At 46.6% G+C, this 25,024-nt stretch overlaps 1 protein-coding gene across 2 annotated transcripts in view; it reads left to right on the top strand.

The window, feature by feature from the left end:
* The window catches only part of Sla2 (Src like adaptor 2), a 35,813-nt gene that overhangs the window by 6,418 nt on the left and 4,371 nt on the right, over positions 1 to 25,024 (top strand). The window contains exons 2-7 of one of the 2 annotated variants that reach the window (XM_021246936.2): positions 1,389 to 1,522; positions 5,843 to 5,942; positions 6,259 to 6,345; positions 6,983 to 7,086; positions 23,888 to 24,037; positions 24,728 to 24,860. In XM_021246936.2, coding sequence (XP_021102595.2) covers positions 1,432 to 1,522; positions 5,843 to 5,942; positions 6,259 to 6,345; positions 6,983 to 7,086; positions 23,888 to 24,037; positions 24,728 to 24,860 — 665 coding nt within the window. In that variant the 5' untranslated portion in view covers positions 1,389 to 1,431. The remainder of the gene's footprint in view (positions 1 to 1,388; positions 1,523 to 5,842; positions 5,943 to 6,258; positions 6,346 to 6,982; positions 7,087 to 23,887; positions 24,038 to 24,727; positions 24,861 to 25,024) is intronic. The other variant, XM_021246937.2, reaches the window with a different exon arrangement.

The raw sequence follows: 25,024 nt of genomic DNA, 5'->3' as shown, positions 1-25,024 counted from the left end.
ACATCATTTAGAAACCCGGGGCTTTAGATTATCCTGCAGACAGCACCTCCTGTGAAAGAGCTAATGATCTCCTGTCCATTTGTTATTTACTGAGTGTGAGGGCCTTCTATGGGGCTTTACTAATGCCAAAGAAAAGGCTGCTGGACCCTGGGATAATGGTAGATTAAGCAAGCATTGGAATAAATGAATACATAATTAACATGGGAAGGAATGCAACAAGGAGTAAGAAAGGGGAGGCTCCTGGAGAGTTAATGAGAAGAGACATTCAGGGCAAGAGAAAGGAAATGTGGGCCCAGGCAGGAAGCCTTTTCAGGGCATTTCCTCCAAGATATGTATTGGGGAAAAGAGGCACCAAGAGGGGATCTGACCCAACGGCCAGGCCGCCAGATCCTTGCAAGTCATTAGTATGTCCTGCAGCCTCCTGCCAATCTCACTCTGCCCCGTGACAACAATACCTATGTTCCAGGTCAGCTCTGCTGGTTGTGACAACAGTCCCAAGCCTCCTCCCCTCCCTCTTCTCCACCTCTGACCCTAGGTGTGTCTGGACTGAGCTTCTCTCCTAGTGTGGTCCCCTGCTACCCAGGGGAGAAACAAAGCCCCAGAGGGTAGGGAGATAGGGGAAGTAAAAAGAATTAAGATGTATTATATACACTTACCAACTCCGCATGATGAGTGTAATCATTATTTACTGCAAACATATACTAATAAAAATTTAAAATTTTAAATAAAATAGAACAAAGACTGGGCCGGGGATTTAGCTCAGTGGTTCTGCCACCTGCCTTGAAAGTGCAAGGGTCCCAAGTTCAATCCCCAGTACCAAAAAAACCCAAAAAAAGACCTCAGGCCAGAGAAATGATTCCAAGTGGGCCACAGGAATTCAAGGGAGGACAGCAAAGACAGAAGGTTCAAGGAAAACTTCCTGGGGTAAGGTGGGATCTAGGCAGACCAGCCCAGGAGCCTGAGAGGGTACCCAGGCAGACCCAGAGCAACATAGGAAAGATGGGATGCTGTGGCACATGCCTATAATCCCAGCAGCTCGAAAGGCCAAGACAGGAGGATCACAAATTTGAACCCAGCCTGAGCTGCATAGTGAGATCCTGTCTCAAAATAAAAAGGGCTGGGGATGTTGCTCAGTGCAAAGGCCATGGGTTCAATCCCCTATACCAGAGGGATAAAAAAGGAAGAAGACAATCCCCAGTCCCCAGTACCAAAGAAAAAAAAAAGGATGAAGAGAAAACAGTGTCAGTGTCCATTAACAGAAGCCTGGTCCTAAGAGGTCAGTCCCCTGTGTCCTTGAGGTGATCAGCAGGGCCAAGCTGAAGAGTAACAGGTGTCTGGGACCAGGCTGGAAAGCACGGGCTCTGTCCTCATGGCAGCAACTCTTTCAGATTCCCCTCAGCAATGTGCTTCTGAGAGCTCAGCTGAGGAGCAATGGGAAGTCTGCCCAGCAGAAGGAAAACCCTGCCAAGCCCAAGCGTGATCCCCTGTGTCCAAGCCCAGGGACCTGAGCCCTTGCAAGCAGGTAGGTCCTCCCCAAGAGGCTTCACAGTCCCAGTCTTCACCTCTCCCTGACCAGGTATCAGTGAGTCCCTAAGTATACTAGGCCCTTCCCAGTGAGCCATACAGGCAGGATCCCTGCTGCTGAGGAGTTTATATTAGTAGAAAAATATCAGCCAGACAGACAGATGAGAAAATAGGAGAGGCTAGAGTGGTGGAACACTTTCCTAGTGTGTACAAATCCCCAAGTTCAATCCCCAGCACCACAGAAAACTAAAACAAATCAATAAAACCCCACTTCCTCAATCACACCAACCCTGTTTCAAGTGCTTAGTAGCCACATGTAGCTAGTGGCTATTTTATTGGAAAGCACAGAACTGTAGAACATTTCCACCACTGCAGAAAATTCTCCTGGATTTAAACCAGAGCCCTCTTTTTGTTTTATTTTGGTTTGATTTTTTGACACAGGGTCTCAACATGCTGTCCTCCTGCCTCAGCCTCCTGAGTGCTGGGCTTATAGGTATGCACCACCACACCCAGTTCAGGGCTCTCTTAATGGTGAAAAAAATGCACAGTGCCTATGCTGAGCCTTTAACCATGGTTTTCTAAGATAATCCTAACTAAAATATCCCAGTTTTTAGGACAGTTGGACAGTGGAAATATCCTAGAATTTTTAATATTTTTATGTCAAAACTATGGCTCCTGCTCTATTTCTTGTTCCTCAAAACAGTCCAAAATCAAAAAAAAAAAATCAAAAATCTTTTTTCAATTTACATCTTGATTCAGCATTTGGCTAATGCATTGGGGTTTATCATAGAAACAGTACCAGTAGGGTATGAGGGGAGTCGATTTATTGTCAGAATTGGCTCTTGTGAGTGTGGGGCCTGTTGGTCTGAAGTCTGGCAGCAGGCTGAGTCCCTGGGGGTGAGTCACCACAGTGTGGGTCCAACAGCAGCCTGCAGAAAGAATCCCCTCTTCCTCAAAGTCTCTGTCTCATAAGGCCTTCAACTGATTGGATAAGGCCTCCTGCCTTCCTTCCTCAAGCTACCAATTTAAGAGTTAATCTCATCTGAAAAGATAACTTCACAATATCTAGACTAGTGTTTGACCAAATATTGTCTGAGTACTGTGGCTAAGCCATGATGACCATAACATTATAGACAACAAGATCCCTCCAAGCCAAGCAGCACTTCTAGGAGGAGGACAAGGGCAATTAAACTGGACTACAGATTATGCAGCCAAGATGGCTAGATATATGGGTCTGGGCAGGTGCTGTCCCCAACCAGAATATTCTCCTACAATGGCAGGTCTTCCCTCCTTTTCTCTGCCCAAGCCCCTTATTTCCTTAATACCAGTTTCCCCCAGGACCGTTGGTACCCTGAGCCCTGCTGACACCTGTAGGGGAGGCAGCTGGGATCCTCTTAGCTACCTCATCTACACTGAGAGGCCCCACAGGAAGAGACTGGGAAACCACACAGACCTCCACCTTGGTTTCCTCTGAATCTAGCCACAGCCAGCAGTCCTGAGGCTGCTCTGAGTCATGCCCAGGGCTGCTGAGGGTGGGCCTTCCTGGGCACATCTGCTCTGGCCCGGGAGGAGTAAGAGTTTGGGGCAACTCTGTCTAGGAACCAGACATCCTTCAGCCTTGCTGCCAGCTTCAGCCTCCAGAGGCTCTACCATGTGCCAGGCCATATGATAGGACCTGGGGACATAGGAGTGGATAAGACAGGCACAGTACCTGCCTTCAGAGATAACCAACAATCAGTGCCAGTTGTGTTAGATTTGGCAGCAGTATGTTCAAAGGGACTCAGAGTATGCAAAGGGGGAAGTCAGGTAGGTGTACCACAAAAGGTGAAGATGACGCAGCCAGGTCAAGTGGGGACCATTCAGGGAGATTTGCCTTGAAGGGTACAAGGCCAAGGCTTTCAGGAGGAAAGGGCACCCTTCAAGGCCTCTTGTTCCACCACTATTGGAAAGTGACATCAGCAAGACTTGAATCATTTATTCAAGCATCAGGCATTTCCCTGTGTGGTGAGCCTTGGACTACAAAAAAGGGTTGGAGAAGGACAGCGCCTGGGCTCTGAGAAGAGCCCCCTGTATGGACATCCAGGCATTTCGTATGTGTGGGAACAGGGTTCTTTTTCTTTCTTTTTTTTTTTTTTTTTTGGTACTGGGAATTGAACTCAGGTCCTTGTGGTGGCAAAGAAGGTGAAACCACTGAGCTAAATCCCCAGCCCCAGGGTTCTTTTTCTAAATCAGTCTCACTCTTCCCATGTCCATCCGCAGCAGACCCTTCAGCCTCCACCCAATCCCTGAGCTCTTGTCTGTCATCTGCTTCCCCTCCCCAGTGCATGGGTCCCTGCTCCATCTAGAGGGTGTCCCAAGGCCCTCTGGAACCTTGGCTCCTTTGGGAGCCCCTAGGAGACAGATGAACTTTTCTCACTGACCTTGACTGTTGAATTCACGTGTTGACCAGTTTCTCTTTTAGGGACCCTTCTGAAGAGGGTCAGGAGGAAGGACAGAGAGGGTGGAGTGTGGGTGAAGGGGTATGCAGCAGCCACTGAAGGCAGGTTTCAGCCCAGAGGGCCCCATGCACGTAGGGACAACTTGTGGGACTGGGCAGGCTGATCTCTGAGGTGGGTGTGGAGGCAGGTCCTGTGCTGACAGAGCTGCCTGCTGCCTGGCCCAAAATTGGGTCTCACATCACCACATCCTCAGGACTGCTCCCAATCTAAACCTCAGCCTCCCAGGGAGTTGGGGTCCAAAGAGTGCTGCTGCTGCTGCTGCTACCCAGCCTCATCCCCCTGGACCTGTGAGACAGGGTAGTAAGGTTGGGACTTGTGCCCTTACTTCCCCTACTGAGTGCCCAGTCAGGGCCTCAGGACCTCAGTGCCCAGCGGGAGTGACTAGAGACTACCCAGGCCAGTGGTGAGGGCTGAGTAAGATGCATACAGATCCACGCAGGGACTGACATGCAGGTCCTTCAGCGGTGGCAGGATGAAGGCCAAGTACTTGATGGGCCACACCCTGGGGACATCTGCTCTAGGCCAGGATAGAACAAAGGCCTGGTAGCACTTCTTCTTCCAGGGCAGCACTGACCTCCACCCACAGTCCTGGACAGAGGCCATGGGAAAGCCACTCTGGCCCTTGCACAGTACTCTAAGAGTTACAGAGCTCAACCCACCATGATTTCACAGGCCCCTCTAGGAGCCTAGAAAGGAAACCTGGGCTGGGGATTTAGCTCAGTGGTTCTGGTGCCTGCCTCGAAAGCACAAGGTCCTGAGTTTGATCCCCGGTACCAAAAAAAAAGGAAACCCATCATGAGGCATAATGAGAAAACCCAGGCCAGGAGTGAGGGGAGCACATTAGCAGAGAAGGTCATTGTCAGCCTCCAGAGTCTTCCTCTCCTGTCCCAACAGCACATGCTTAGGTGGCATTTCCCGGGCCCACCCCAGGGCCTCCATATCACAAGGTCCCAGGGCCTCCATATCACAAGGTCCCAGGCCCAGCTGTTAGCCTTCTGGAGCTTTCTTCTCCAGCCTTCTGAGCTAGTCCAAACCCATTAACACTCAGGAACTTGAGTTCAGGTCCAAACTGATCCCTGCTCAGAGGTGGAGGATTTTTGCTTTTGTTTATGTTGCTAAAGATTGAACTCAGGGCCCTCCAAATGCTAGGCAAATACTCTATCACTGAGCTGTAGCCAAAGAGCTATAGGTTTTGAGTCTCTAAGCAGCAGAATCCCTTCCTTAAAGCCTCTGTGAAGGCCAGACATGGTGGCACATGCCTGTAATCCCCAAGATTCAAAGTGTAGTCCCCAGAGTAGCAATATAGGCATGGCCTGGGAGCTTGTTAGAAATGGAGAATGTTGTGCTAGGTGTGGTGGTGCATGCCTCTAACAATCCCAGCACTTAGGAGGCTGAGGCAGGAGGATTGCTGCGAGCTTGAGGCCAGCCTAAGCTATATGGCAAGTTCAAGGCTAGCCTGGACTACAAAGTGAAACCCTGTCTCAAAAAAAAAAAAAAAAAAAAAAAATATCATGGCCAGGACTTTCAGGAGGGGAAGGAGGCTTTCTAGGCTTCTTTGTTCCACCATTATTGGAAAGTGACCTTAGCAAGACTTGCATTCCTCTTGCCACCTGAGCTTGAGGCCTCCACAGAGATCCCACAACCTCTCTGGGTTCCCCAGGCTCTGCAGAGCCTGCCTGCTGGAAGAGCTTCCAATTCCAGGGTGGCCTCCCTGCAAGATGCCAGTGGGAGGGGGAGTGAGGGGAGCCAGACTCCACTAGATTTCACATCTGGAGCAAAGACTGGCCAAGAGGGTGACTTTTCTCTGTCCCTCCATCTAGAGAGGTGCCAGGCCACAGCTGTGGCCCTGGGCAGTTTCCCGGCAGGCGGGCAGGCAGAGCTGTCTCTGAGACTGGGAGAGCCATTGACCATCATCTCTGAGTAAGTCCGGGGGCACTGGGGACCTGAAGATGCACTAATGGGAGAAGGGGTCTCACCAAAAAAGCACAAGGCCTTTGTTGAAGCACTCACAGGACTGTGACCCCGTGGTAGGTTTCAAGCAGCTCAGCACAGCTTCAGGGAGAGGAAGTGGGGTTAGGCCCCTGGACCTTGCCATCTGCACCACCCTGGCCAGGGGAAACCTGGGAAAAAAGTGATTGAAGGCTCCAGCCTGAGGGACTCCTTGTGAACCCCAAAGGTATGGTTCCCAGGGCCTTGGCTGTTCTGAAGGAGGTACCCTTCTGCTTTCTCTCTCCAGGGATGGAGACTGGTGGACAGTACTGTCACAAGTTTCCGGTAGAGAGTACAGTGTCCCCAGCGTGCATGTAGCCAAAGTCTCCCATGGGTGAGTGCCCACCCGGCCTGCCTTAGGAGCCTTCCTGTTTTCTCTTCCCACAAGCATTCTCCATTATGCTTTGCCCAGCACTGAGTGAAGCTGGGGATAAAGAGAATCAGGCCTGGCCCTGTCCTCCGGAGGAGCAGATGACAACCAATTCTAGCAAACTGTCCCTTTGTGGAAGGCACTCAGGAAGGCCCCACAGAGAAGATGCCCTGGTCTGAGTTTAGAGGGTGGCTGGGATCTAGTGGAAAACTCTGACAGGGACATGCAAGAGACAGGCACAGTCTGCATAACATCTTTAGGCAAGAAAACAGAGGGGCAGTTCTTGGAAAGGTGAAGGATTTGGAAAGATGGGTGGACAGAGCTGCTGGGGAAACTGAGGAGTGGTAGGAAATGCTGGAATCGCTCTAATAGCCCCCCATGCCACCTGGGAATGAGGTTTCAGGCAAAAAAACTGAGGCTGACCCAATGAGGTCATCCTCCTGGGTTTCTGGAGCCCCAGGGGTTGGGGGGCTGCTCTTCAGGGTACAGACTGCAGCAAAGGAGGGAGGGCTTTGTCAAGGTCACACATAGTGGGGAGGGGTTCTAGTAAAGTCCCATCTTGCCCCCAGGCTGACCCTGTCCCACTGCTTTGCTCCTCCAGGTGGCTGTATGAGGGCCTGAGCCGGGAGAAAGCTGAGGAACTGCTGTTGCTGCCTGGGAACCCGGGAGGGGCCTTCCTCATCTGGGAAAGCCAGACCAGGAGAGGTGGGTGAGCCCAGCCCCAGCCCAGGCCTCCCTCTCAGGGTGGTCTCAGGAGAGGAGCCACAGAGAGCAGGCTGTCCCTTACTCCTTGTCACTCAGTAAGCCAAGATTTCTATGTGACTCTGTGGGGCCCGGGCTGGGGGAGATGGAGACAGCCCATTATGGCAGGAGCAAAGCAGCTAATTGGGATAATAAAAGAAGGTTTCCTGCAGGAGTTGAAATGAGAAGTGTGTTCCTGGAGGAGCACAGGCTGCCAGGCACAGTTGTTCTGGGGTAGAGAGGGAGCAGCACTTGCAGGACACATGAGGAGGAGTGATCAAGGTCAGTGATAAGCTCACACTTTCTCCCCGGGGTGGTAGGAGTCAGCAGAGATTGGTTAGCTCTCAGGACAGTGACTGCTTTGTGGGCCACCTGCTTAGAGATGGAGGGGAAGGAATGGGCAGGTTAGGGACACTGAGAATCATATCCTCTGATACTGAAATCTCTGTGACACTAAAAATTACAATCCATTTTAATTCAGGACTTCTGAGGGTTTTGCCTTTGTCTAACTGGGCATTTCCCAAATGCTTTGGAACACAGAAACTTTTCATCATACAGCACCTAGTAATATTCCCCCATATCCATTCTTTCAACAAATGCTTCTCAAGTTCCAAACCTGTGGGGAAGCTTCGGAGAGGGGAAAGAGGCTGCTGTATGCACCGGCCCTCCCCTCCCCACGTGAGTCAAGTGGACCTGGTCCTTACTCAGGCAGCTCCCAGGTCATTAGAAGCCAGCGTTTCATGGCACGCACATCGGGGAACAGCTGTGTTGGACATTTGCAGTTGTGCCAGTGCTTGTCCACTCAATGCCAAGAGCCAAGTGTGGTATGACTTACAGGTAGGTAGAGGGAAGCCAAATGTGAAGGGCCAGGTATGTAGCCTTGGAGTCAGCCAGTCTGGCATCTGACTGCTGTTTTGCTTCCATGACAGCCCATCAACAATAGGGTAATAATCTGCATTTGTAAAAGCAGGGAGTTGGGTTGAGGGTGTAGCTCAGTGATAAGAGCACTTGCTCAGCATGTGTAAGGCCCTGGGCTCAATTGCCAGTACCACAAAAAAGTAATAAAAGTGGGTATGAATGGCCTATAGCAGGGATTCAGGCTTATTCAACACTTTGGTACCTGGACGTAGAGTGCCAGGATTCCCCTACCCTAATCACCAAGGATTCCTTCCTCCCCAAGATGTAACAGGATCCTGATTTGGCAAAATGTTCTTGTTCCAGGCCCCCAAGACAGACATCAGGTGACAGTAATGTGGGAATTTCAAATACAGTTACAGCCTAGGGAAGAGGCACCACGGACAGAAGGCAGATCTCCTGTGCCTGCCCTAATGTGAACTGACTGACGAACTGGCAGGGTCCTTAGTTCTCTACCTCAGGCTCCCCCCAGCCCACCCCCTGGGGCCCATCCAGCCTGACTTTGCCCCTCTTCCCCTTCCCTTCCGAGCAACCTGAGGGGACTGCTCCCCAGCTCCTCCTGCTAATTTCCAGACAGCACTGGCACCTCTGTCGCATATCTCCGCATATCTCCGTGTGCTAACTGCAGGAAGGGGGGCTGGCCCCAGTGCAGCAGCTGCAAACAGGAAACCACAGCAGCAGTGCTGACTGGGATAGGAGCCCTGCACACCGACCAGCTAGCTGGAGAAGCCACAGGAAGTGCTCAGCTGTCTTGCCCCACCCCTTCTCTGCCCTGGCTCAGCCCAGAGTCTAGTGACCAACCCTTGTTGCCACTGTGCCCTTGTCCCAAGAAGGGACATGTACAAGGGGGAGCCGGGTGTGATGGTGCACACCTATAATCCCAGCACTTGGGAGGCTGAGACATGAGAACTTCAAATTATAACCCAGCCTGGGGAATTTAGCAGTTTAGTGAGACCCTGTCTCAAAATAAAAAGTAAAGAAGGGCTGGAAATGTAATTCAGTACAAGGGACCTGGGTTCAATCCACAGTACTGCCCCACCCCCCAAGAAAGAAAAATTTTAAACTGGGTATAATGGTGCAACCTATAATCCCAGCACTCAGGAGGCTGAGGCAGGAGGATTGCCATGAGTTCAAGGATAGCCTGGGCTACATAGAATACATAGCAAAACCTTATCGCAAAAATAAAAATTTGAAATTTTAAAAAAGGATTAAGGGGCCGGGGATTTAGCTCAGTGGTTTCTCTGCCTGCTGCACAAGCGCAAGGACCTGAGTTTGATCCCCGGTACCAAAAAAAAAAATGATTAAGGACCCACATATTTGCTGGGATTAAGGTCCCCATGGCTAACACCAAAAGGGGACAGATCAGAATGCATCTCTTATGAAACGGGGAAGATACATGCCAATCCTCTAAGAAAGGTTGATGTTTTCCCAGTGCTAAATATAATCTCTTACCTGAGGCTTCCTTTTGAGAAGTGTTTAACACAATCACGACAGGGCCATACATGCATGACTGTCCCATAGGTGTACAAGCCAGTGGAAACATGTTAAGCTGTAGGCTTAACCTCTTGACCAGTCATGGTCAAGAAATCAATTTAGAGGGCTGGGGATTTAGCTCAGTGGTTCTGCCGCCTGCCTTGCAAGCACAAGGACCTGAGTTCGATCCCCAGTACCAAAAAAAAGCAATTTAGTTTGGTGTTATTGTTTAGTTCACTGTGGCTTTCAACCTAGGAGTGCATCAGAGTCATCTAGACTTGTAAAATTGAAGACAACAGCCGGGCATGAGGTTGCTCACCTATAATCCCAGCAGTTGGGAGGCTGAAGCAGGAGGATTGTCAGGAGTTCAAGGCCAAACCAAGGCGTTAGGCCCAACTTGAGCCTGTCCATGTCTTTCCCAGGCCTAGAAAATGACCTGACACTGGGAAGTGGGGCAACTCTCCCACCTGTAGGCCTGGCCTGATTGGTGTTCTCAGGACCCCAGCTTTGCTCCTTGATCCACACACAGACTCTAATCCCAGAGCTGTATCTGGATCAGGGGCTCAAGAAAGCTGATCGTGGAACTCAGAGTCAATGGTTAACTCCCTATATATATATCAGATGATTCCAGGTTCAAGTAAGTTTGGGAGACAGTAAATTAAAGTTAAATAAATTAATTTCTTTCTGAATGATTTTGAGCCCATAATATGCCTAATGGGCATTTCCAAAAAGTTTTAGATTACTCAGGTGGTGGTGGTGCACATCTGTAATCCCAGCATTTGGGAGACTGAGGTAGGAGAATCACTGAGTTTGAGGCCAGCCTGAACTACATAGGGAGACCCTGTAAAAGTTTTAGATAGGGCCGGGTATGTGGCTCAGTGGTACTGTGCCTGTCTGGCAACTGCAAGGTCCTGAGTTTGATCCCTGGTACCAGAAAAAAAACCTCAACTTTTAAATAACTGACAATTTGAGTTTGTTTGATTTTTTTGTTTGTTTGATTTTTTTGATGCTTCACCTAGAAATTTGTTCGTGTAACTTCAGTAATATATTTTAAAGATTCAGGTCAAAATTCCATTATATATACATTTTCTTTGTGATAAAAATATTTATATATATTATATATACAAATAACAAGATGCACATGTAAAAGACATGGTCCCCACCACCACCACTGCTTTTTTCAGTGCTGGGGGTGGAACCCAGGGCCGTGGACATGCAAAGCACATGTACTCCCCCTGAGTTGCACCCTTACCCTGACTTTATCTCTTGTTACTTTATCTTGGGTTCTCTAGATTAGAACTGTGTTTTCAAATTTAAAAAAAAGAACCATCCAGAGAGCTTGTAAAGGAAGCAAATCTCTGGCCTCTGTCCCCAGCAGCCCAATTCAGTGGGTCTGTAATACGGTTTGAGAGTTGGCATTGTCAACAAGCACCCTGACAATTCCTGTACATTCAAATATGATGTCTGTGACGTCACTTGGGCCTCCAGAGCCTTGGTGTCAAGGTTTCTTTGACCACAAACCGCAGAATAAAGTTTTATGCTGTGGCTCAGGACATATCAATATCTGAAACAAAACTTTCATGCAACAGTGTTTGCCCTCCCATCTTACACTGGGGTTTCTGCCCTACTTCACCTCAAACACACATGGACCAGCCTTGACTCTTGGTGTAGACGAGTCACCTGGGGAGTGGGATTTTAGATTCCAGTGCCCAGGGTGCATTCCTGACCAGTTAAATCAGAAAGCTGGGAGTGGGGTCCAGCCACTCACAGGTTCTAAGTGTCCTTTAGGTGATTCCAATGTGCAGCTGATTAGCAGTTCTCAAAATGAAGTCCCCAGGCCAGCAGCATTAGCACCACCTGAGAATTTGTTAGAAAGGGCTGTGCTGAGAACCAACCCTCACCTACTGAATCAGCAACACTGGACATCTGGCCCCAGATGTCTCTTTCTGTGTTTTTTGAGATGGGTCTCACTGTGTATTCAGGCTGGCCTTGAACTCACTATAGACTGTGGAGGTCCCAGAACCTGCTCTAGAGGTCAGGACCAAGGTTAGGGCCAGGTCCCAACAGCATTACCCCCTTGCTTTCCTACTGTCCTACTGTGTCTGTTCTGTTCTGGGCACTGTAAAGAAGATTGATGAGCAAACAGGGTTCCTGCCACCTGGGTGCTGAGTCTGCCCATCTGGCAGGTGGGAAACCCTTCCTGAGCATCTTCTCCCAGCCAGGTCAAAGTTGTGGCTCCTGTCCTCAGGCTACCATCAGAATGGCCTGAGGGGCAGCTTCTCAGAGGCCTGAGCAGAGAAGTTTGCTGAGTCCTGCTAGGCCCGCTTCCCACACCCAGGCCCTAATCCAGTCCCTTGCACCTCCTCCTGGCTTTGTTGTTGGAATACTAATCCTGGAGGTGCTGAACATGATGTTGCCTAGACCTGCTGGAGCTTTCTAAAATCTGGGACCTTGTGCTGTACTTTGCCTTTTTCCTGTGGATCTTCCTCTAGGCCTAGTGTCCAGCCATCACTGTGCTCTCCACGTACTCCATGAACACACTTGTTCTGTCCAGTGCTGCCCTCTGACACACAGTCCTCCCTCAGCCTGGAAAGCCTTGTCCTCCACTGCTCCCCCAGGCAGATGTCACTTATCCTTCATGACTGGTTCCAGTGTCATCTACCCAGGGTGTTTGCCATTTTTTGCTCTCAACTCCTATAGCTTCTTAAAAAGGTGTCTAGACACAGTGGCACACATCTGTAATCCCAGCACTCAGGAAGCTGAGGCAGGAGCATCACCATGAGTTCAAGGCCAGACTGGACTATTATAGTGAGACCCTGTCTCAAAAAAAAAAAAAAAAAATAATCAAACCAAACAAAAAAGTACATCCATACAGGGCTGGGGATTTAGCTCAGTGGTTCTGCTGCCTGCCTCGCAAGTACAAGGTCCTGAGTTCAAGCCCTGGTACCAAAAGAAAGTACATCCATGCATACATAAATGCAAGCAAAATCTGAGTATGTAGTCTGATAACATAAATACAAGAACTAAACACTTAAAAACCATTAAGGAAAACCCTGACTGTGGGATGTGCTGGCGATACAGTTATTTCCCTAGACTGTGTCAGTTTTATACCTGTGTGTGGCCCGTCACAGTGTCTAGCATGCAGTAAGTGCTCAGCAGCTGTTTGTAGAATGAATGAATGAATGAATGACTTCACCTATATATGTAGAGAAGCTGAAGAGCTGGGATAGACTGCCCCACCCCACCCTACCCCGTGCACCACCCCAGGAAGAAAGTTCAGCTCACTTAGCATCAGACTGCCAAGGACTGAACCAAAACTACCTCCCTACCACCCCTGGCTCCCATACTCCATCAGCCAGCTCAGCAAAGGGCTGGTTCCCAAAGAACCTTCAGTTCCCAGGGCCAGTGGGGCTAGTAAGTGCTCAATATGTGTTTGCTTCAAATAATTCAGCGATGGTATCTTCAACAATCAGCTGGGTGTCGTGGTGCATGCCTGGAATTCAGCACTTGAGAGACTGAGGCAGAAGGATATTTAGTTTGAGCTGAGCCTGAGTTACATAGCAAGACCGTCTCAAAAGCAAAGCAAAAAAAAAAAAATTGTCACAATACCATCTGTACTCACTGACAGTAGTAGGAGTGCAAATGGTGATGAGGGCTCCTTAAAACTGTTTGTAGGGCCGGGTGTGGTGGCACAGGCCTGTAATCCCAGCAGTCAGGAGGCTGAGGCAAGAGGATCGTCATGAATTCAAGGACAGCATGGGCTACACTGTGAGTTCAAGGCCAGTCTGAACTACATAGCAAGATCCTGCCTCAAAATAATCAAACAAACAAAACACTGCTTGTAGGGCTCAGCATGGTGGCGCATGCCTAAAATTCAGCAGGAGGATCTCTGGGAGTTTAAGGCCATTCAAGTTCAGCCCAAACTACATGGTGAGACCTTGTTTTAAAAAAACAAAAACTGCTTGTAATCACAACTCTGTCTATCAGATAGTCATTCATTTCTTCAATAAATACATATTGTGAGTCTTTCAGGCACTATTTTATTTTACTTTGGTTTTTGGAGATAAGACCTTGCTATGTAGTCCTCCTGCCTCAGCCTCCAAGTTCTGGGATAACAGCCTGTCCACCACGCCCAGCTTGTCAGGCACTGTTTTACATACAAGGGAGCTGGCAATATAAAAAGCAAGGTCCCTGCCACAATCTGGTTGGCCAGGTGAACAGTAAACAGAAAAATCAAACCGTTGGGCTGGGCATTTAGTTCAGTGGTTTTGCCGCCTGCTGCGCAAGCACAAGAACCCGAGTTTGATCCCTGGTACCAAAAAAAAAAAAAAAAAATCAAAGTGTCCACAGTGCAAATGCCCTGAGGAGACCCTACAGCAGCATTGCTAAGAGGATCCAGTGAGGTTCCGTGTGTGTGCACGAAGGCCTCCAGAAGGTGCACCAGCAGGCAGCCTATGGGCCTGGAGCAGACTCGAGGAGTAGATCATGCAGGCCTGTCCAAGGGGAGGACTTTATTATTTGTATTTTATTATATTTTATTTTATTTATTGTTTTGAGACAGGGTCTTACTCTGTAGTTCAGGCTGGCCTCTAACTCACAGCAGTTCTCCTGCCTCAGCCTCCTGAGTACTGAGATTACAAGTGTGAGCAATCACGCCCAGCTGGGTGAGGATTTCAGACTGATTTTAAATGGGACCAGGAAGGTTGACCTGCAGAGAGGATCTGGAGGTGGTAATGCTGAAGTGGGAGGGAAGTGGGAAGTTGTTGGAAGCTCCCTCTGTGTGAAGCGTGGTCAGATTCTGGATGTGTTCTGAATGGAGATAGTAGGGCTTTCCGACTGCCCCCAAAGGGCTGAGGGTTGGATGTGAGGTGTTCAAGAGAGGAAGCAATCAGGGGTGATTCCAGGGTTGGGCCTTAGTGACATGGTCTGCTGAGATGGGAAGATGGTGGGAGGGTAAATCAGAACTGTCCTTGAGGAGGCTCCTGATTGTGTGACGGGGTGAGGTTGAGACAGGTGATGGCAGAATGGGCTACTTGGTGCCACGGAGCACTGGTGGCTGGCAAACCTAAAGCTGAGATTTCTTTTAAGCAGGGAAAACATTCTAGAAAGAACTGTCTGAGTAGAATTGAATCTGAGAAGGCAGGCAGGGATGGCAGGTGCTGTGGTGCACACCTGTAATCCCTGAGGCAGGAGGATCACAAGTGTGAGGCCAGCCTGGGCAATTTAATAAGACCCCCATCTCAAAATAAAAAAGAGATGGAGCCAGGGATTTAGCTCAGTGGTTTCACCACCTGCTGAGCAAGTGCAAGGACCTGAGTTCGATCCCCAGTACCAAAAAATAAAAAACAAATAAATAAAAATAAAAAAATAAAAAAGAGATCGGGATGTAGTTCAGTGTCCCCTGGATCTGAGCCCCAGCACCACACACACACACACACACACACACACACACACACACACACACACAGGAAGCTAGGGATTATGAAGGAATGTTCCCCAGAAAAGGAACAGCATGAGCAAAGGCCCAGAGGCCAAATAGTGAGTACTGGGTGTTGGCTGTGTGCCACTGTGCCAGATGCTTTACCTGCTGCACCACGCGAATTCTTATGGCAATCTGGTGAGACCAGGGTCATTATTACCCCCTTTACAGGTGAAGAAATACATCAGCGAGTCAGAGACTGTGTCTTAGAGATGCAGCCAACAAGCATGGGCCTCGGGGGCCATGCAGTGTGTGGCTCTGTGTGGGAACCCAGGCAGTCTGAGCTATAAGCAGATTTCCTGGAACTGAGAGAGCAGTCGGTGCCTGGGACTGGCTGGACTCTGCAGGAAGGACTAGCAGGATTCCAGAGTGGCAGGGCAGGCCAAGGCCAGTCACAGGTGGCCTTGGTAAGACATGCCCATAATGAGGTGGCAGAGCTGGCCTCTTAATCTGAGCCTACCAGCTGGATCCCCAGCATGGCGTCCCTTTCTGGTTCTGATACTTGTGGTGAAGTACAAGGTCTTGAGTTCGATCCCTGGTACCAAAACAAACAAACAAAAAAACAAAATAGCCACTCACGCAGAATAGGTACATTGGGCCAGGGATTTAGTTCAGTGGCACTGCATTTGCCTTGCAAGCACAGGGTCCTGAGTTTGATCCCTGGTACCAAAAAAAACAAACAAACCAAAAACCTGTGGTGATGGTGGCCAGGGTCAGGTGTCTAAAGAGCATGCAAAGGATGTAAGGTCTTGACCGAAAGTTCAGCTGGGTTGGTTAGCCTTCCGGGGCTATTTCAGATCTTCAGCCCTTTCTCAACCACAGGGCTTTTTTAGGGTCATGGTACAACTTAACCCCTTACTAGTCCAATGATTTAAATATAGGATGACCAAAAATTGGATATTTTTTGGTTAATTTTTATAACAGGAAATATAAAAATGGCAATTTTATCAAATTTATTCACTACAAGAATCAACTGGTTAAAATGATGCCTGCCTGAACAATGCTCAGGATGTGGCCGGGAGGGAAACAAGTCCTGCCTGAGTTGGATAAGCTATTACATGATTAAAGAGAGACTCTTCTTAAAGGCACGGAGCGCGAGTCAGGCAAATAAAACAAACAAAAATAAACAGATCCCTTCTGTACACTTCTCAAAGTATAGTGGGCTGGGGATGTAGCTCAGTGGCGCTGTGCCTGCCTGGTAACCACGAGGTCCTGAGCTGGATTCCCAGTACTGGAAAAAAAAAAAAAAAGAATGGGTTCAAAATATAGTGATTGTGGATCACCTTGTTAAATTCACTTTTTAGTTCTAGTATCTTTTTTTTTTGTAGATTCCTTAGGATTTTGTATATATATGATCATCTTGGGCCAGGGATATATCTCAGTGGTGCCATGCCTGCCTGGCAAGCACAAGGCCCTGAGTTCGATTCCCATTACTGGAAAAAAAGAAGTGACTTTAGTATGATCATCTTACCTGTAAATTGACAGTTTTATTGATTATTTTCCAATCCATATACCTTTTATTTTTTCTTATTGCACTCACTAATAGAATACTGAGTAGAAGTGGTAAGAACATTATTGCTTTGTTTACATTCTTTTTTTTTTTTTTTTTTAATTTTTTGAGACAGAGTCTTACTGTGTAGTTCAGGCTGGCTTTTAACACACTGTGTAGCCCCGGCTGGCCTCAAACTCATGATCCTCTTGCCTCAGCCTCCTGAGTGCTGGGATTACAGGCATGCGCCACCATATTCAACTTGCTCTCATTTTTATGAGGAGAAAATTCAGTCTTTTCCATTTAGTATGATATATACTTTTCACAGAAAGGTCAAGAGGAAGTAGCCTTCTGAAGTAGGCAGAATAAGAGCCTCCCCTAAAGTGTCCAGGTCCTAATCCCCAGAACTTGTGAATTTATTACCTTACATTGAAAGAGTCTGCATACAGTTAAGGATCTTTAACACCTCTGTCCTGTGCTGGGAACTGAACCTGGGAATTTGTACATTCCAGGCACCATGCCTAGCTCTCTGATTTGCTTTAATAAGCAATATATTTAAGGGTCAGGAATGTAACTCAGTGGTAAAGCACTTGCTTAACATGTGAAGCCCTGAGTTCAAGCCCTATTACTGGGGAAGGGAGTGTTACTATAGCTACAGAAGAGGCCTTTTTAAGATGCTATAGGTGTTGGGAGGAAAGTGCTCCCCCCACAGAGCTGCACCTCAGCCTCAAGTTAAGGGTTTTGAGGTGGAGATTATCTGGAATTATCCAGATGTACCCCGTATAATCACGAGGATACTTACAAGAGGAAGGCAGGGGTGTCAGACTTAGAAACTGGAAGATGCCAATGGCTTTGAAGATGGAAGAGGGGCCATCAGCTGGGATGCAGATGGCTTCTAGAAACTGGAGAAGAGGAAGAAATGAATTCTCCTCCACAGACTCCAGCCCTGTGGACACCTTTTCAGTTCAGTGAGACCTGCTTCAGGCTTCTGACCTCAAGAATTGTAAAACTATACATTTATGTTACATAAAACCACTAAACTGATAGTAATTAGTTATGGTAGCAACAGGAGACTATTCTCCTTAGTAACTGCAGTTTTCTGTTTTGTTTTTATCATAATGGGTGTTAAATCTATAAAATTATTTTTCTGCATTTTTTTTTTTTTGAGACAAGGTCTTAGTATGCGGTCCAGGCTGGCCTTGAACTCACTACATAACCCAGGCTGGCCTCCAACTTGTGGCAATCCATCTGCCTCAGCCTCCCACATACTAGAATTACAGCCACGCACTGCCACACCTGGCTTGCATTTTTTGAAGTGATTTTTTTTCTCCTTCAGTATATTAATCTGGTGAATTACATTTGTATTCTTTTTTTATATCTTTTTCTTGGTACCGGGGATCAAACTCAGGACCCTGTGCTTGCCAGGCAGGCTCTGAACCACTGAGGTAAATTAAATCCCCCGCCCATTTTTTAATATCTTTAAGTAACCAAATAAAGTAAAATTTAACAATATATAGTTACATATATCATTTTATGTGTGTGTGTGTGTGTGTGTGTGTGTGTGTTTTGTTTTATTTTTTTATTTTTTGGTACCAGGGATCGAACTCATGTCCTTGAGCTTATGAGGCAGGTGGTAGAACCACTGAGCTAAATCCCCGGCCCTATTTTTTGTTTTTGAGAAAGGGTCTCACTATGTAGCCCAGGCTGACCTCCAACTCATGGTGATCCTCCTGCCTCATCCTCCTGAGGGCTGGAATTACAGATGTGGGTCACCACGCCTGGCTTTTGGTATATTTTTTATTCTATGGTTGTATCAAAATTTTGTTACTTGTATTATTGGCACTTGGGCTGTCTTCACATTTTTATCTTACAAACAATGCTTTTTTATTTTTTTGACTATTGGGGATTGAAACAAGGGAGCACTTAAGCTACATCCCCCATCCTTTTTTATTTTTTATTTTGAGACAGGGTCTCACTAAATTGCCCAGGCTGGCCTCAAACTTGCAAACCTCATGCCTCAGGCTCCCAAGTAGCTGGGATTGCTGGGTGTGGTGACACACATTTGTAATCACAGCACTAAGGCAGGAGGATCACAGTAAATTTGAGGCCACCCTGGGTACATAGTAGTTTAAAGCCAGCCTGAACTACATAGCCAGACCCTGTCTCAAAAACAAACAAACAGGGCAGGGGATTTAGCTCAGTGGTGCTGCCGCCTGCCTCACAAGTACAAAGTCCTGAGTTCGAACCCCAGTACCAAACAACAACAACAGAAAACTCCCAACAAACCAAGTAGCTGGGATTACAGGCATGTGCACACCATGTCCAGCTTGTTAAGGATTTTGTGAGTGATATTAGGTTATGGATTTCTTAAATGTTTTTGTCTTTTTTTCCCCCCTCTTTTAGTACTGAGGATTGAACCCCAGAGCCTTTACACTGAGGTACATCTCCATTTTTTTGTTTGTTTGTTTGTTTGTTTTTTGAGGCAGGGTTTCCTTTGTAGTTCAGGCTGGCTCTGAACTCACTATGTAGCCCAGGATGGCCTCGAACTCAAGGCAATCCTCCTGCCTCAGCCTCCTGAGTGCTGGGATTACAGGTGTGTACCACCATGCCTGGGTTCCAGTTCTTTTTTATTTACTTTTTTTTTTGGTACTGAGGATCAAACTCAGGACCTTTTGCTTTTGAGGCAGGCATGATGCCACTGAGCTAAATCCCTGGCTCTACTCTTTTTTTTTTTGAGAAAAAGGAAAAGAGGAAGAGTCCTAGGGTCTTGCTAAATTACCAAATTGTCCAGACTGGGCTTGAATTTGGAATCCTCCTGCCTTAGCCTCCCAGCATTATAGATGGGATTATAGATTGGGATTATAGATGTGCCTAATTGTTATTGATCTTTTCAAAGAATTGACATTTGGCCAGGCATGGTTGCACATGCCTGCAATCCCAGCACTCAGGAGGCTGAGGCAGGAGGATCACTGAGTTTGAGTCCAGCCTGAACTACATGGCAAGACTCTGGCTCAAAAAAAAAAAGAGCCGGGGATTTAGCTCAGTGGTGCCACCGCCTGCCTCACAAGCGTGAGGTCCTGACTTCGATCCCCCATACCAAAATAAAAAATGTGGTTCCATTGATTCTTTTCTATTTGCTGTATCATTTATTTATTTCTTTTTTTTTTTCTTTTTTTGGTACCAGGGATTGAACTTGGAACCTTGTGCTTACGAGGCAGGCAGAGGGACCACTGAGCTAAATCCCCAGCTGTATCATTTATTTCTACTTTACTTCCTTTTTGTTTGTTTGTTTATTTTATTTTATTTTTTTTGTAGTAATGGAGATTGAACTCAGAACCTTTCGCTTAGGAGGGAGGCACGGTGCCATTGAGCTAAATCCCCAGCCCTGTTTATTTTATTTATTTATTATTTATTTATTTATTTTTGGTACCAGGGATTGAACTCAGGACCTTGTGCTTGCAAGGAGAGGGCGGAACCACTGAGTTAAATCCCCGCCCCTGTTTGTTTTATTTTTGAGACAAGGTCTTGCTGTGTAGTTAAGGCTGTCCTTGAACTCACTATATAACCCAGCCTGGCCTCGAACTCATGGCAATCCTCCTGCTTCAACCTTCGGAGTGCTGGAACTATAGGCGTGCACCACCATGTCTGGCTTTTATTTCCTTCTTTTTTTTTTTTTTTAAAATTTCCTTCTAAGTGGAAGCTTAAATCATTTTATATTTCTTCTCTAATATAGGCATTTAAAGCTACAAAAGTAATTCTAAGCACTGATTCTGACAACCCATAATTTTTTTGTGTTACATATCAAACCCATGATCTTGTGCATGCCAAGCATGCATTCTACCACTGAGGCTACAGGCCAGCCAGCTAAGTACCTTTTTGTTATTAACTTATAATTTACTTCTGCTGAGGTCAAAGAGCATACTTGGTTTTTTTTGGTTGTTTTTTTTTTTTGGTACCGGGGATCGAACTTGGGTCCTTACGCTTTCGAGGCAGGTGCTGGAACCACTGAGCTAAATCCCCGGCCCTGTTTTTTAATTTTTATTTTATTTTTAAATTTTTAAATTTTTGGTCCTGGAGATTGATCTTGGGTCCTTGCGCTTGTGCAGCAGACAGTGGAACCACTGAGCTAAATCCCCGGCCTTTTGGTTTTTTAAGAGTAGGAAATATTTATTGAGAGAAAGCTTCTGTCTAAGAGAGACAGAAGGGGGACCCAGAAAGTGGGTTGCCTCTAGAGCATACTTGTAATGATTTCAGTCCTTTAAAATTTTTGTTTTTGTGATCCAAACTATAGTTTATCTTGAATATTCCAGGTGCACTTGGAAGAAAACTTTGTTGGGTGCAGGGTTCTATGTCTGTTAAGTCAAACTGGTTCATTGTGATTGTTTTGTTCAAATCTTCTTTATCTCCACTGGTTTTCTGTGAGGAGCACTGAAATAGCCATTTACGGGTGTCTAATTTCTCTGGTCAATTCTGTCAGTTTTCCTTCATATATATATATATACTCATATAAATATATATATTTGTTTTGTTTTTCTGAGACAGGATCTCACTCTGTAATTTAGGCTGGCCTGGAACTCACCATGTAGCCCAGACTGGCCTCAAACTCATGGTGATCCTCCTGCCTCAGCCTCCAAGTGCTGAGATTACAGGCATGTGCCACCACACCTGTCCTCCTTCATATATTTTAAATCTCTGTAATTGGGTGCATACAAATTTAAGATTTTTCTGTCTTCTTTTTATCTCTGATAATATATAATATTCTTTTTTTTTTTTTTTTTTGAGACAGGGTCTTACTATGTAATTCAGGCTGGCCTTAAACTATGTACCCCAGGCTGGCCTCCAGCTCATGACAGTTCTTCTGCCTCAGCCTCCCAAGTGCTAGAGTGTATGTACTACTATCTCTGATATTATTCTTGGTCTTAAATTCCACTTTGTCTGATATTAATATAGCTATTCCAAGTTTCCTGTGATTGTTTGCATGATATTATCTTTTTCCATCTTTTACTTTTAGCCTATGTTTTAATATTTGTGGTATGTTTATTGTATCCTTAGGTTTTGGTTTATAAAATCTAGTTTGATAACTTGTTACTATTATTTCACTTCACACCCTCTTCCCATGGTGGCTTAAGAAATGAATTCCAGCTAGGGATGTAGCTTGGGAAAGAAGTGAAAAAATAAATAAATAAATAAATAAAAGAAGTGGATTCTACCTTAAGCTTATAAAATGCTTTCATATGCATCATCATTTTCTTTCTTTCTTTTTTTTTTTTTAGTACTGGGGATCGAACTCAGGTCCTTGCACTTTCGAGGCAAGTGGCGGAACCACTGAGCTAAATCCCTGGGCCACGCATCATCATTTTCTGGAAAAAAAAAAATCTGCTAATGGAGGCCTATGTATTATACAATTTTACATGTTTTTCCTTTATTTTCAATTGTGTACTTTGTCCTTCTGGCAATTTTTTGCTGTGATTTTGTTTTGTTTTTCTGGTATCGGGAATTGAACTCAGGACCTTGCATTTGTGAGTCAGGCACAGTGCCACTGAGCTAAATCCCCGGCCCTATTTTTTGTTTTTTAATCCAGAACATTGTGGATACTAGACAAGTGCTCTACCACTGAGCTACATACCTCTGCCTTTAGCCACTTCTTAAAAATAAAATTTTTTGTTGAGAGCCAGGGATTTAGCTCAGTGGTTCTGGCACCTGCCCTGCAAGCACATGGTCCCAAGTTCGATCTCTGGTACCAAAAAAAATAAATAAATAAAATAAAATTTTTTGTTGAAATTTATCAAACTGTACAGTTTAGGTGTGTGCATATAGAAATTATATTAGAGGCTAAGCATATATCTTAGTAGTGGAACATGTGCCTGGGCATGTGTAAGACCCTGGTTTCAATCTTCAGCACGGGGGGAAAACAGCAAGAAAAGAAATTATACCTAATAAAGCTCATTAATAAAAAGAAATATATGGGGAGGGGATTTAGCTCAGTGGTGCCTCGCCTGCCTGGCAAGTGCAAGATCCTGAGTTCAATTCCTGGTACTGAGAATAAGAGAGAGAGAGAAAAATCTAAACCAGGAAGGTACCAAGCATGGTAGCATACACCTGTAATCCCAGCACTCAGGTGGCTGAAGCAGGAGGATTGCCGTGAGTTTGAGGCTAGCCTGGGCTACACAGTGAGTTCAAGACCAGCTTGGACTATACTGTGAGACCTTGTCTCAAAAAAGTTAAAAAATATAAAATAAACCTGGCATGCCGATAATCCCAATACAGCCAAAACAAACTGAAAAAACAAAACTGAAAACATCCTATCACACACATCAGTGGAATGAATATGATTAGGTTAAAGAATAAATTGAAGGCCAGGGATTTAGCTCAGTGGTGCTGAGCCTGCCTTGCAAGTGCAAGGTCCTGAGTTTGGTCCCCTGTACCAAAAAAACCCCCCACCAAAACCAAAATCAAAAAGAATAAGTTGAGCGTGGTAGTACATGCCTGTAATCCTAGCACTTAGGAGCCTGAGCAGAATCACCATGAGTTCAAGGCATGGCTGAACTACATAATGAGACCCTGTCTCAAAAAGGAAACAAATTTTTAAGAAGAAGAATAGTAAAGCTAATATCCATGTACTCACTGGTCAAATCAAGAAATTGTACCGTAGCCATCCTTTTAAAGCCCTTTGCATGCTTTACTGTATCTATTACTGAGATGCTTCTTTATAGCCTTGGCATACAGGTAATCCTATGCAACACAGGATGTAACAGTCTTAGCTGTTTTTCAACTTTAAATAGGTTCAACCAGATGTGGAGGTGCACACCTGTAATCCCTGCACTTGGGAAGCTGAGGCAGGAGCACTGAGTTTGAGGCCAGCCTGGGTTACATAGCAAGATCCTGTCTCAAAAAAAAGAATAAGAAAAAAAAACAAACCTTAAATAGGCTCATGTTTAATGTCTGCTGTGACTTGTTCCTGCTCATAATTTAAAATGTTTTAGCAGGGCGTGGTAGCACATTTGTAATCCCATTTGGGAGGATGAGGCAGGAAAATCACAAACTGTTTCCAAAGTGGCTTGTGTTAGTTTCTCTTTCTGCCAGCAGGATAAGAGTTTCTATTTCTTTACCTCCTTACTGACACCTACTTCACAGATTTGCACATTCTACCATTTCTGCTGCCTCAGTCTTCATACTGATAGGTGCTGTCCCTGTACTGAGAGCGGTGTGTGCCAGGCCCACCTCTTCCTTACAGATCCTATCTATATAATGAAAATGTCATGTAGAAAGAAGACAGTAAGTCTTTGTCCTGTCTCTCACCAATACCATTCTCCAGTGCCTGGGCCACAGCATTTTTTCCTTCCCCCTGCCTGAGTGGAGCTGAGTCCTAGCAGGGCCTCAGAACCATTCCTGGATCCCTTCCTTCTCAGGCTGCTACTCCCTTACAGTCCGACTCAGCCGCCCTGCATCTTGGGACCAGATCAGACACTACAGGATCCAGTGCCTTGACAATGGCTGGGTGTACATCTCCCCTCGCCTCACCTTCCCCTCACTCCAGGACCTGGTGGACCATTACTCTGGTATGGCCTTTCTTGCCTCCCTCAAAGACTGGATGAGGGGTCTAGGGGGGTAGGCAGTTGCACCCTTAGACACTTGACCTGCTGGCGATTATCCATACAGAAGAGCAACCCTATCTCCATGCCAGTCCCTGTGCTGTGACAAAATGGGCACCTGGTCTTCATCCCACACTGACAGAGGAGCTACAGGCCAGCCTTGGACTCAGCCAGTGCCTCATCCACCAGTTGTTTTGAATCAGTGCCCAGGAGCAGGCAGAGTTCTCTCTCCAATTCTGACTCTTAGCATTTCCTGGGCCTGTTGTACAACAGACACTGGAAGATGTGGTCGTCAGGGCAGTGTCAGGCAGAAGGAAAGACCACTCTTAGGAAACTGGCCAAGTTGCTCCACAGAATGGATACCAACAATGCTACATGCAGACACAACATTCCTTAGCTTTCTTTTCTTCCCAAAGAACTTTCTTAACAGAGGCCACAGAGGTCCACCAGTCTCCCCAAGTGAATGCAGTCTCCTCAAACTTACCACAGAATGACCTTTGAGTGGATCTCAGCCTCCATAACAACTTGAGGCCATGTCCGGTTACTCTAGGGACCATGCCCCAACCTGCCAAGTATGGAAAGCTGCCGGGGGCGGGGGGCAGGGGGGGAGAAGTAGGGTTGTATCAGCAATGTCAAAGGTCCATTTCTCTTCCTCAGAGCTGGCAGATGACATATGCTGCCTCCTCAAGGAGCCCTGTGCCTTGCAGAGGTGTGGCTCACTCCCTGTCAAGGACATACCCCTACCTGTGACTGTGCAGAGGACATCACTCAATTGGAAAGAACTGGACAGGTGAGGGGACCCCTGGAAAAATGAAGCAGAACAAAGGCAGCATTAGGAGCCACCTCTGGGAACATACAACACAAAATGGGAGTGTATGGCCGGCTAGGGATTTAGCCCAGTGGTTCCACCGCCTGCCTCGAAAGCACAAGGTTCCGAGTTTGATCCCTGCTACA

This window comes from Heterocephalus glaber, unplaced genomic scaffold (assembly GCF_053883595.1).
Source record: "Heterocephalus glaber isolate CG9 unplaced genomic scaffold, H.glaber_assembly_v1.0 deba00001532, whole genome shotgun sequence".
Lineage (NCBI taxonomy): Eukaryota > Metazoa > Chordata > Mammalia > Rodentia > Bathyergidae > Heterocephalus > Heterocephalus glaber.
This window is presented reverse-complemented; position numbering and strand designations above follow the sequence as displayed.